At 33.6% G+C, this 13,463-nt stretch overlaps 2 protein-coding genes across 2 annotated transcripts; one reads left to right on the top strand and one right to left on the bottom strand.

Annotated features, from left to right (window-relative positions):
* Positions 1 to 384: 384 nt before the first annotated feature.
* LOC126823387 (protein N-terminal glutamine amidohydrolase) lies at positions 385 to 9,321 on the bottom strand. Its single transcript, XM_050552206.2, has 6 exons — positions 9,184 to 9,321; positions 8,200 to 8,299; positions 7,966 to 8,019; positions 5,855 to 6,000; positions 3,743 to 3,870; positions 385 to 3,332 (listed from the first exon to the last, which is right to left on the bottom strand). The coding sequence occupies exons 1-6, from the start codon at positions 9,249 to 9,251 to the stop codon at positions 3,229 to 3,231; spliced, it is 600 nt and encodes a 199-aa protein (XP_050408163.1). The 5' UTR covers positions 9,252 to 9,321; the 3' UTR covers positions 385 to 3,228.
* Positions 9,322 to 9,527: 206 nt separating this feature from the next.
* LOC126823386 (isochorismatase domain-containing protein 1) lies at positions 9,528 to 13,173 on the top strand. Its single transcript, XM_050552205.2, has 5 exons — positions 9,528 to 9,757; positions 11,423 to 11,470; positions 11,819 to 11,980; positions 12,263 to 12,379; positions 12,801 to 13,173. Exons 1-5 carry the CDS (start codon positions 9,629 to 9,631, stop codon positions 12,945 to 12,947), a joined length of 603 nt encoding a protein of 200 aa, XP_050408162.1. The 5' UTR covers positions 9,528 to 9,628; the 3' UTR covers positions 12,948 to 13,173.
* Positions 13,174 to 13,463: the final 290 nt, after the last annotated feature.

Here is a 13,463-nt window from a genome sequence, read left to right as displayed (position 1 = left end):
ATTAAGGGAGGGTTCTGGAAACCACGATATGGAAATATGAAGGTGTCCCAAACCCACCCACCATAATCTGAGACAATTTGAAGGTAGGTAAGACAAGCTTGACCTCACTGGTTAATTAAAACAACACATGACTGGCTATGCATTATGCTTTTGCAAGGCAGGATATAATTAGAAAAGCTATAAAAATTTTGCCTTAATATATTGCTGGAAATTTTAACTGAAAAAAGCATTTTTGCAAAGAAACAGAATTATTTTTTCAGATCATTAAAGTGTGGTGGCTATGTAAGGGTGTAAAAACCCTAACATAATTAGGTTTTAGTAAAATAAGGTCTCTGTGATATTGAATTTGATACAAAAATACCATTAAACAACAACAAATTTTTTCCAATTTTTTTAATATAATTCTTAATAATAAAATACTTAAACATCAACTATGCACATTAATTAGCTGTAAAAGGGTGCCACCTCTTCAAATTGGGTGATATATTAATTAAGTAGTGTCAATTTGATTAAATCTTGTGTAAAAAAAATTTGTGACAAGGATATCTTTCTAAATTAATTTCTCATGGATAAAATCAATCATTTCAACATGATGCTTTTACCATTTGACAGATAAAGTCATGGTAAAAACAAACTTTTAGTATAGTCAATATTCTCCACATACTAATAAAATATTCAGTTAACTGCAGTTGTAAAAGTTACAATTTTCTCTTAATCTAAGGTATACCTTTCATATTTTAAAGCTAAACTTTATTCAGTTAAAAAGCTATAGTAGATAACCACCTCAGTTAACTGCAGTTGTAAAATTAACAATTTTCTCCTAAGCTAATCTAATTTATTTATTTTAAAGGTAAACTTAGTCAATTAAAAGGCTATAGTAGAAAACCATCTCAATTTTAAGAAGTCTTATGCCCAAAAACTCTCTGAAATAAATACCCAATTCAGAACTTAAAGTTTCTGTGCGTCATTTGCATTTTTTGGAAAATGGAAAATTTTCCACTGTTTAATCCAAGCTAAAATGTACTCATATTGGTTATTTAACATTTAATTAAGAAAACAAAATCAAAATATCAACTGTAAATAACATCCCAATTGGAATTATCTCAAGTTAGGTTGAGTTGACTTTTGACCAAATCCCGTTTATGCAGCATTTTGACAAATTTTCAGTGCATCATATCCTTGTAACTACTGAACAGAATTAAACCAATTTTGCGTCTAATATTACCTTTAGAAATTCAACTTTCATAATATCATAGTCTGCAATGGATTGTGTAATTGCTTAAATGGCATTTAGAGACTTTAATGTAAAAGATCAACCTTAAAATTAAGGTACCTTATTAAGCATAAAGAAAAAATGTTATTTTTCTATAATTTGTTTGTCATGTCTACATTATTCTCACAATAGATAAATCTATACATGCGGTCAAACATTTTAACAACACATTTCCTCAGCTTCTCAAAAATGTATACTTTATTATCAATACACAGCCAATTGTGTAAGAAGTAATGGAAGCCTTCAGCTCAGGTACCTTAACTCTCCTCAATCAAATACAAATTTGAGGTAAATACCTTTAACAGCTGTGGTTAACATGAAGATTTTAACCATAAGTTAATTGAAATAAACTGAATATAGATCCGCATCAACAATTTAATGCTTTATTTTTTACCATAAGAGAGGTGTCGCTTATTAAGTTACATTTGCAACATGCAGCAGTATAAATCTTAAAAAGATACAATCGTAACTTAAACAACACAACATATTTACTATATATATATAAAGATTAAAATATTTTATTGATGTAAATATACCGGTACTAGAGATTCCAAATACAAAATATTTGTTATTCACCTATACATCAAAATTTAACAATATTTGTAATTCAACTCGCAAAGGCAGAAAGATGAAACCATAGAAGCAAGACACCAGTCTGTTCCAAAATACAAATCAATAAATCTCACTGTTTTTTTATGATTTAGCACCCAGTAGTTTCTATGTCTGCACATGGCACAAATATTTTTTAAAAAATCACATAAAAGGTGATTTCTTTCTTTGAAATATAAATATACATATAAAGGCATCAATGTAACCAATAGGCTTTTTCATCGAAAATTTGGAAGACAGTTTCTTGCATGTTACTAGGGCCAATATATATATTGATACAGATCCTCTGCAATGTGTTTTGAAACACGTAATTTGGCATATCAATATTTTCACTCTACTTTTGTTTGCAAATACATTTCTTATGGTTTTCATTCTATTTATATCAAAACACACTTTCTATCAGTTGACAATAGCATCACAAAAGTGTATGTTAATTATTGGTAATATGCAATATTGTGTCTATTGAAACCTCATCTATCAAAAATAGGGTTTTACAATATAATGCAATATGATTTTGGGTTGCAATACACAGCCCTACATTTCAATAATGTGGATTAGCTTACAGAATATCTTCTTGTAAACAAGTCATATTTCGAAAAGGTATTACAGTAAATATGTATGAATAAACAAGCAAAAATTGTATATAACATGATTTAAACATTGGCATATATCAAAATATTTGCATAATAATATTTCAAGAACACTAAGAAATAAATAATCATTCATCTGACCTTTGAAGTTTAAACAAAAATTTCAACATAACAGAAATTAACTGTATTCAAATCAGACTGGTGTACATATTCAAGAAATAACAATAAGGTGATTAAACCAAATCAGTTTTAAATTGTTTAACTGAATAGACATGCATCAAACCAACAAGAGAACTTTATTTTAAGAAAAAAGATATCAATTTCTAGTATTTTGAAGAAAAATACTGTCTAACAAGGTGAGAGATATGAAATTCAAAAATTAAGAAAATTCAAGGAATCAGGAATTCTGCTAAATTGAATAAAATATAACTAAGACAACATTAATATATTCGAACAATATAAATCAACCCTGACAAATGAATTAAATATGACTAAGACAACACTAATTCATTCAAACAATATAAATCAACTTCAAAACTAACAGAGCAAACACAACTTCAACTAAAAGCATACAAAATTTACATAATGTCTGGATAGTGACCCTTGCTGGAATCCCTTTTTGCCTCCTAGTGCCTCAAACATAATAATTAGATTGTACACACATTTTATTCTGAAAGGCCAGATATTATAAATCCATATGACAAAGTTGTAATTGCTTATAAAACTAGTGTCTCTTCTTCATTGTAAAATATGAAGTTAGACTCGTAAAAATTTATCACAGAATTGCTGGTAGTTCATCACAGTTCCAACACCTACATCTTCATCCATACAGATAAAATCTTCCAGATTATTGGTGCTTTCTGAAATAAATATAATCAAATTTAATCAAATGAATACCTTCTTTTTGATTTTCTGTACAAAGACAAAAATTGTCAGCTATACAAACACAAAAAGTTGCACAAACAAAAACCTATCTACAAACTAAGACTAGAGGAAAAATTGTTTTCAAGATCCTAATGAATTACATACTAATAGACTAGCAAATTTAAATTGTTTTCATTCAGGTGTGGCCTATTGCCCTACTTTTAGTCTACCTGCTCAAAAAAAAAGAGGCAGAAAATTTAATGATCATAGGAGTAAAAATTTCCCCGATGGCACAAGTCATGCCTGAAACAATGCACAATAAACAGACCTTTAAAGAAGCATAAAGAGTGAATCAAGTATCCAAAATATTTTTGGCAATTATTTTTATGATGATTTCTCTAATTACCTGCTGTCTTGATTGGAGGATAGACTGGTGGTGGAGATAAGTAGTTACCATCTTTCATATTTATCATATGACATCGATCTGATGCAAAAGTTTTCAGGAATGTCTCAGCACTAATTACTCGGAATAACCTTCATGGAAGGAAGAACCAAAAATTATGTTCTATCAATTGAAGCTTCTATTACTAATAATATACATGTATTGTCATATACAGGCTTTTCCAATATGAAGGTTTCAAAGTAACAATAAGCCTCCAGTAAATATTGTCAACCTTTCATGAAAATCAACAGTGGGTTAATCTATAGGGTTTCCACGATTTCAAATTATCTGCCCTGGCCTTCATTGTAGCTAAACATTCTGTTATGTTTATTATTATTGAACTTGTATTTGGCAATTTGATTCTCAATAAAAAGGGGTGTTGGGATGGCCTAGTGGTCTAGAGTGCCGCGCTTCGACCTTTAGCTGGTCGGTCACCTCTGGCTTGCGGTTGTGGTTTCGATCCCAGGTGTGAGCGTATGTGGCTTGGAGATAGGGGCGCCTTCTCAACCTCGTGGGTTTACTCCGGGTACTCTGGTTTCCTCCCACAGGAAAGACCCTGCGTGTGCGCTAAGATAATGAAAAATAAAGACTTGTCTGCGATATCACCTTCGGTGGAAGCGGACGTTAAACATTAAGAACAACAACAATTCTCAATAAAACTCCTGAACCTACATATTATACTCTTCAAAAAACGTAGGGGATATTCAGAAACAATACAAAACTGCGGAAATGCACTGCTGTTTTTATTAGAGGTAACCAGTGTATGTTAATAACAGGCCAATTTTTGTCTTAATAATGAGGGGGATCGCGTGGCTAAGTGGGTAAGACGCTGGCTCGCTAGCCTGGAGGTCGGGTGTTCGATCCCTGCATTGGCCGAGAAAGTTCATCCAGATTTTCCGGTGTGGTTCCCCCTTGTCAGTGATGCAGGACGGAGGGCCTGACAAGGACAGCTGTCTAGTCCTTCGGATGAGACAAAACACCAAGGTCCCGTGTATACATTGGAATGCACGTAAAAGATCCCTTGGCAGTTGGAATTCGATATAAGAGTAGGCGATAGTGCCACTGCTCGGGCAAAATTTCCCTCATAGCACACTGTATGGTGTATGCCCATCTTCATTAGCCCAGTTTAGGAGCAGAACAGTAGGACGTTAAACCCCATTTCATTTCATTTCATTTCATTTCATTTCTTAATAATGAGTAATTGCTCCACCAATCCTCAGACATTCAGCAATTCGTCGTGGCATGCTCCTAATCAACCGTCTAATCACGATTTGGGGCAATCTGACCCACTCCTCTTGCAGTGCCACAGTCAATTCTTGCAGTGTTGTGGTTGACGTTGATATCGACGAACACGTCTCCCGATCAAATTAAACGTAACACACTAAAGCAAAGATATGCTAAACAGTAAATCTTATGCAAGAACTGATAGGAAAGCAAACTGGATAGATAAACTAGAATGCGACAGTTTTCATCAACCCTTCCTTGAAGTATCAAATTTGACAATGAACCCCTCCCATGTGTATGGCTCTATTGCGTGTCACATGTGCAGCTCAGTGGTTCTGTTGGGGAGATAAGTTCTTCATCTGTGAACATACTCTCAAAGCATGTCAAGTGTCCATGACTATTTATCATATCACAACCTGCATAGGTATTTGCACTTCAATATCCCCTACTTTTTTTGAAGCGTATATATAAACACCTGTCCAGTCTTCATTAATATATTATAAAATAATTGTGATTTGTTGTTAATAAATACGCATTTAGTATAATTTGGACTTCTCTCATTTAGGCTATGTTATGGCTAATTCCTAACCTTGTCTCTCAAAGGGGTGCCTTTGCGTTTTGCTTACTTTACCCGATGAGAGTTATATCCCTTTGCCAACTAACTTGAAAATGTGCCCCCCCCCCATAGATTTACCCAGTGGTTAGTGGAGTAGAACAGAATGAGACCACTGGGGATACCGAGGATGACCAAGATCTGGCAGCGTAAATAAAAGACCCGGGGCAGATAATGAGCTCTATTTGGAATCAGTTTGGACCTAATATAATTATTCATTTTTGGCTATATGATGATACCTTCTAAAATCTTCATTCAAATTCTCTTCACTTCTGATAGCAGAGATAATATAATGTTCTGAAGAGCATGGAAAGGTCAGGGTTGTGTCAAGGTCATATACCAAAACTTTATGGTTATCTTTAAAGACAAATATCACATGATAGTCCTGAAACATAATAAATATAAATTATAATATTGATCAAAAACTAAACCTCCGAAAACAATTTTTAACTGTAACTGATATTTTCCAAACATTTAAGAACTAATCTCGAAGGGTTCTGATTAAAATACAGATCTATATTTCATTACATGAAGAACTGACAAGTTGTTGTGGAAGGTCGAGTCAGGTGTCATACAAGTGGCTTTTGACCTTATGACGTCTGATATTGATTAATCAATCAGCGTTGTTGTTTCTAGTGGTTTACCCACAGTCCCATGCACCTCACGCCAAAAAAATGCCGCAAAAGAACGTTTCATTGGCTAATCCCTTACATCATCCAGAATGTGGGTTATATAACAACTCTTTCAGATCTCAGTGTAGTAAAGACAAGTAAAACGAAATTTTGACCAAAAAAACCCAATCAAAATAGGATCTGTGTTTTAATCATATTGAGAAGATAGCTTTATTCACATCCACATTTCAGAGAGAGAGAAATGGGTTTTAACGTCCACTCGACACAAACTAGGTCATTTCGGGACTAACATTTGATTTAATTTTATTTCAATAATTCGTAGGGGTCTTTAGCAGTGGGAGGGAACCGGAGGACCCGGAGAAAACCCACGAGGTTGGACAGGCGACCCTACTCCTTGTCACGTACAACCGGGGATTCAAAACCACGCCAGTCGACTCAATGACAGACTTTATGATACAGCGCGCGCACGCTAACCATTCAGCCATCCAACCCCTCCTACATTTCAAAGCAATCACATAGTTGGAAATAAATGATAACAAAAACAATGTGAAAGTCTAAAAAGACATGCATAAAAATAATTGTTTAAAGGGACAATAACACTCTTGCTGGCTTGAAAGCTCCAGAAAATAAATAATATCTCTATCTAAGTACTAGTTGTTTAAGTGTCCTACCTGTTGTATAAATTATCCATTACATCCTATTTTACTTGTCCACAGGGTTCGAAAATATTTTTAAATTGAAGTTTCATTTGAAAAGGTTTACGTTAGACATTTCAAACCATTATGTTGAATTTTTCAAAATTTTTAAATAAGGTGTGTTAAGATGAAATTTGTATCATCAATTAATTGAAATATTCTAAAATAGTACAATTTGTTGACCAGAATAAAGATTGGGACATATTATTCAGTTACAACAAGAGTGGTATTGTCCCTTTGGTATTATTTAGCTCGCATACAGCTAAATAACAAAATCTATGTCAGTGTGTCTTAAAGGGAGGAAATCTTTCTTGGAAGCATTTAGGAATTATTTTAATAAAAATGTTCATTGAAATTCAGCAGACAAATATCAGCTGCCAGGCAAACAAAAATATATCCCCCCCCCCCCCCATAAAAGCACAGATTGTAGGTTGATGTGCAGAATTAGATGAAACCAGCAATATCTTCATGATTAATCTACAGACAGTGCCAAAATTATTTAGAATATATATATGGTTACATATGATCATGACCAGGGATTCTCATCTTCAATAAAAGGCTTGACCTTGCATTAATTCCGTACATCTTATCAAGCCCTTCACATAACACCCTGCATATTTCGGCACTAATTTCGATTGGATACTGACTCAGCTGGGGAGCCTATCAAATTCCTCGATTATCGCAAATACCAACTATCATGCTTTCCAGCTAAAATGTCTACCTGTGATAATCGAGTTGCAAAGTTCAAGGTTCATTCAATGTCAAGATTTCCATGGAGGTCGCCATGTTTGATCTGAGTGTGTTTGTGTCGCAACCTCTGATTGGATGCTATCGTTCACGTGTCTTTGTTAAAGAGAGGTAACATAGCTATAAGTTTAGAAATTGCAGACCAGTCAAGCAACATCTGATGTTGTAAAACTTGCGGTCGTTGCTTCAGGAACATGAGGGATTCTATGAACCAGACACAACTATAAGCAACTACCATTGATGATACCCTGTAGTGATTCATACATATTTACATACCCATAAAACTAATTTATCATCCCTTTTACTATGCTTCTGGCTCCACAAAGGTATCTAAAAAAAAAAATCAAATGTCTGTGGTGAAATCTAATCAAAATGGGATCATATAAAATTGTTCTAATGACAATTTTTTTTTCTTTACATAATAATCTAAATTAAAAGAATTATATCAGATTTGTTCCATACAAAGTGTACTTTGTGAATGGTTCCTGAATTGATCACCATAGTAATTACCTGTCTTTTTTTATTTGAGATGAAAACACAGAAACAGTTGGATAGAACATCTGGAGTTCTGCCTTTTATGAAATCACATAATTTCCATACATTTTCTTCACTGAAAAAGTGAAAATTTATATCTTATTAATACTGATTTAAAGACAGGCAACACAAATTAGGAATATAAATGCTCTAACTCATTCCAAACAAGACAGCTTAGCTAATTAAAATTATCACCCAGTAAACAAATAATTTGTATTCCTCTCATGCAATAACTTATATGGCTGATTCTTTTGCAGCTGTTAAGGTTCCAGAAAATAGTAAAACCCATGTGACTTATAACATCTAAACTGCTCATAGCTGTCAAGGACTTATGATCTAAAAAACCATCAACCAGAATTAAAGTATGTGTCAGACATTTAGACTACGGTAGAAATGCCTTTTGAAGTTGATCAAAATTAAATCATACTTCATTAGAACTTATTCACATGATTTGATATTGGTTGTTCATTTCGAGCAATGTCTGTGTATTCTGTCTTGTCTTCAGGTTAATTTTGTAGGTTTTGTTTTACACCATTTACCTGTAGTGGGGTTCTCCTGCACTTACTGTTAAACACTGGTATATATTACAATCTTTAATTGGTCATGAACATGTGCAGTCATTTTTAATTGTCAAGACAATGTAATATGTATGTATAGTATTATTAGTATACATGACAAGGCAGGGCAGGGCTATTGACATTGTTTCACAAGCCAAAACTAAAAGGTAGGCCTAGGCTATACATTTTAATAAAATTTTCATCAAAATAATAATAATCAATTAAATATCATCATCATTATTATATTGTAATTTGTGTTGTATGCTTTACCATACCCGTGTATATGTCATGCAGTTGTGTAATAAAGCATTATAATTATTATTATCATTATAATATATATTAATATTATCATATTCATAGAAAAGGAGTTTAGTCCATTTCTGATGATTTTCTTTGATATTACCAATAACATTTCGTGTAAACGCAGTCAAGTCTATCTGGCAAAAAATTGTTAGGTACAATTGTCGCCATTTATTTCATAATAAACTATTCTTCTAAATTCTTTAATTTTTGATGAGCAACTTATTTCACGAAAACGAAAGTAAGGGAGCAGTACGTTCACATTTAGTGCAAAAAGATTTCATGGTTGAATAATTATGAGTAACTTAATGTTTTTGCATCTCTTTTAATTGTTTATTATGTAATTATTCATATAAAATAATGTTACAACTTAATAAGGCATAAGATACGCGTTTAACAAAGGCTAATACATAAAACAATGATACCCCCTTTCCGGAACTACTCTTCTATGTTTGAAAATCAAACTCGGTGTATTGTATATAAACATTACCCTTTGATCTCTCCCAAATTATTTTGTGATAAGGAGTGATCGCAACAGTTTTTACGCAATGGCAGGCTTAAGAAAATTGGGAAACATCAAGCTAAATCAAACTGCGTTCTTTCTTTGTGATATGCAAGAAAAATTTCGACCGTCAATTAAGTATTTTGCAGAAATAACGGAGGTTGCCAAACGATTGGTAAGGACGAAGGAGCATATTACAATATTAATCATGAAGGTCTGGGCCTATATATAAGATAAGCTGTGTGGCCTCAACGTGGCTATTTTAGTCACTTCTTTTAAATTGTTATATTTAATTGTGTGATCCCAATTGGAAGCCGCTGTGGATCGCTAACAAGGAGACCTCGGGTCCACTGACGGTGTTGCCCGAGAGAGTAAGCTTACCTTAGCCTCATGATTTTCCGATGATGATAAGTTAGTTGTATTTTACGTCCGCTTCCACCGAGGTGATATCGCAGACAATGACGTGTTATGTGTACAAGGTGCATTAATTTACAATGTGACTAGTGAGAAATAATAGGATAGTTAGGTTTTCATATATATGTACATAGGACAATAAACAACAGTAGGATAACATGTGCAAAGGACGAGACAGGTGCCAGTAGGCGTTCACAAGCATGCGATTTGACGGAACAGACGTGGACAAAGACGGACATTTTCACAGACATAGACATATTATGTACATATATATATATTTTGGGTCGTTTGGGTTGGTCTGGTCGTTCTGTCCGGTAGAATGGCAGGGCGGTGCGCAACTCTACCTTGGGGCTTTGTTGGTGAGTATGAGTCCTGGTCCATTCTTCCTTCCATTTGGGTATGTTGTCCGGTATGGTGGCGTTGTTACATCTTTATTTCTGTTATTCATTCCTTTTATTGTTGGTTCTCTGAAGGAATGATTTTCCGGCATGGTTTCCCCTTATAAGTTGTGGAGGAGGTAGAGTGCAGGACAGAGGGCCTAGCAGGGACAGCATCTAACCATTTGGATGGGATGGAAATTTGAAGTCCTGTGTACACATTGGCATGTATGTAAAAACAAAACCCTTGTTGGAATTCAATAAGGTAGGCCCACCTTAGCACAGATTCCCCGTGGAAAAATTTCCCTCACAGCTCACTGTATGGCGTAGGCTATGCTTGTCTTCATTAGTCGGTGCAGAAAAGTAGGACATTAAACCCCATTTTATTTCATGATGCAAAGGGGTGTGGTATCAGTTTTAGCGACCCTCTGTATAAAGTGAGGAATTGCATTGATTTGTTATTCTAGTTATATCTTAAGTAGGGCGACTGGGTTCTGTCAAGGTTTAAAGGGGCCATAATCCATGAAGTTACTGTCTGATATGCACGAATATCAAAAGGAACCGAGATCTTTGGGTTATAAACATAAATATCAAGTTTCATCAAAATCGGATAAAAATTGTGACTTCTACAGTATCCACGAGCTAAAAACATGATTTTTCGTACAATCAGGGGCCATAATTCATGAAGTTACTGTCCGATACATGGCAATTTCGAAAGAAACCAATATCTTTTTGAGATACACCGATATTTCAAGTTCCGTTAAAATCAGATAAAAATTGTGACCTGTAGAGTGTCCACAAACAAAATATGAACGGACGGATGGACAGGGGCGACGACAATATACCTCCACATGAAAATGGAATATGTACATGTACCTCAACGAAATGAACCTTTTAAAAATCGACTGTTATCTTTTCTAATGCCACAAGCTCTCGTCGTTACCCGTCTAATGTCACTGGAGGTGGCCCAACATGCTATGATATACACAGGGCAGTGTTATAATTTCCAGAATACCCTACTTTCAGTGTGTAATACTAATTTATTATAGGTAGCAGGAAGCAAGATATTAGATATACCATTGATCGTAACAGAACAGGTAAATATGTTACATTTTATATACAGGCTCCTTTCTTTTGGCTCGCACAGTTAAGATGGTTTTATTGTGGAAGCTCTAGAGAATACAGTTAAAATCAAAAGACATGCCATCTGTAATTTTTGCTGATATATTTTACTGGGCCTCTTTTTAATCCAAATGAATCCAATGTTATCTATTATTGATATTTTGATTTTTTGTCTTAAATGTTAAATAATCAAATTACTTAAGCATGGATTAATCCGTGAGCATGGATTAAACCATGAAAAATTAGATATTGTCCGAAAAATAAAATTGATGATCAGAGACTTTTAAGTAATCTTGCTTTTATTGAGGTTTTTCTTTTTTCAGTATCCTAAAGGCCTTGGTAATACTGTGAACGAGTTGGACATTTCCCATGCCACCCAAGTTTTTCCCAAAACAAAATTTAGTATGGTGTTACCAGAAGTTGAAGAAACAATGAAAACACTCAGGAATGGTTCATTAAAACATGTTGTTTTATTTGGCATCGAGGTGAGTGGGTTTCTTTCATTGGTCACTTCAGTTAGGATGGTTAGCTAACGAATACAAGAAAAATGTACACCTGCAGTATTGAAAAATCTATAAACTAAACACTGTTAAGAATAAATGATAGGTTACACAAGACGCATACAGTTGAATGGCACTTCAAATACTATTTGGTATGTCATAGCTTTTATATTATCCTTAAACATCAGTCATAAAATTTAAATATGCACTATTATATTTTTAGACTCATGTATGTATATAACAAACTGTGCACTATATTATTTTTAGACTCATGTATGTATACAACAAACTGTGCTTGATTTACTGTCTAAAGAATATGAGGTCCATGTAGTTGCAGATGGCTGTTCATCTAGAAGTCAAATGGATAGAATGTTTGCTTTACAGGTATACTTATTGTTGTAAACCTTCTACATTGCAAAGAACATAAGATAAAATATTTTGCTGAATAAATAAGAGGTCGAAGAAACTGAAAGTAGAATTGAAATCATACCCCCCCCCCCCACACACCTCCAATATCTACCATTTTATCATTAATCTAATGTTTAATCCATAATCCAATAACTAACATAGGTAACTAGGTATAGAAACAATATAAACCGAAATTACATGGTTTGATTTGAATCCATTTGCATAATGCATATTCTCCACTATAATCACGTAATTACGTCATACTATTGTTTCTATACCTAGTTACCTACATTACTTTAAAAATTGTATGAAACATGTCGGCAATAAAAATAACGCATTTACTTTATGTTACATATATGATCTACTTCTAATGGAATCTTCTAACTACTTATTTCAGAGATTTCAGCTAGCTGGAGCAACAGTAACAACAAGTGAGGCTATTTTGCTACAGTTAGTAGCAGACAAAGATCATCCAAAATTTAAAGACATACAGAGTATTATCAGAACCAGTGCGCCTGATTCTGGTCTTGTTGCTAATTTGTAAAATGAAAACAAAAAACCCAGATGATGAATTCTGCTAATTTCCATCCCGATAATATATATTTGATTGTGTAATAATTTATAAATTTTATTTACACAATGTCATGTTTTAGGAAAAAATATTTATTATGTAACTTACCTACTACAGAGATGACCATGTATGTATTACTGTAAATATAATAAATAGATATGTGTAGATTAACAAATGAATGAATCACTTTGAAATTAAATATTTGTTGTCTTTTCTTTATTTGCTATATAGTGCATTAATAAAACTTGTAATGAACTTTAACCCCTTGCAAGATGTTAAACTACAATAAAAAATTAAAATTATAAACATGTAATATTAAACATACATTATGCAAGATCTAAATCTGCCCTGTTGCAGGTCTTTCTTTAGGCCTGAAAAGTTATCCAAATTATTAATTAGACATAAATTAACTTATCCAGACCATAATCAACTCTCGATATCATCGATCAGATTTGCTGCTCAACTTTCATTCATGATTAAATCATGAAA

The sequence above is a fragment of the Patella vulgata genome, chromosome 6, assembly GCF_932274485.2.
Source record: "Patella vulgata chromosome 6, xgPatVulg1.2, whole genome shotgun sequence".
Classification (NCBI taxonomy): Eukaryota; Metazoa; Mollusca; class Gastropoda; family Patellidae; genus Patella; species Patella vulgata.
Note: the sequence above shows the minus strand (reverse complement) of the source record. Positions and strands in the feature narration are given on the sequence as shown.

Coding starts and splice junctions, on each gene's coding strand:
- LOC126823387 (XM_050552206.2), bottom strand. CDS start 9,251: ATGGCGACAATTGTACCTAACAATTTTTTGCCAGATAGACTTGACTGC. Junction 3,871..5,854: donor TTGAATGAAGATTTTAGAAG/GTATCATCATAT, acceptor CCTTCCATGAAG/GTTATTCCGAGTAATTAGTG. Junction 3,333..3,742: donor TCCTCCAATCAAGACAGCAG/GTAATTAGAGAA, acceptor TATTTATTTCAG/AAAGCACCAATAATCTGGAA.
- LOC126823386 (XM_050552205.2), top strand. CDS start 9,629: ATGGCAGGCTTAAGAAAATTGGGAAACATCAAGCTAAATCAAACTGCG. Junction 9,758..11,422: donor CGGAGGTTGCCAAACGATTG/GTAAGGACGAAG, acceptor AATTTATTATAG/GTAGCAGGAAGCAAGATATT. Junction 11,471..11,818: donor CATTGATCGTAACAGAACAG/GTAAATATGTTA, acceptor TTCTTTTTTCAG/TATCCTAAAGGCCTTGGTAA.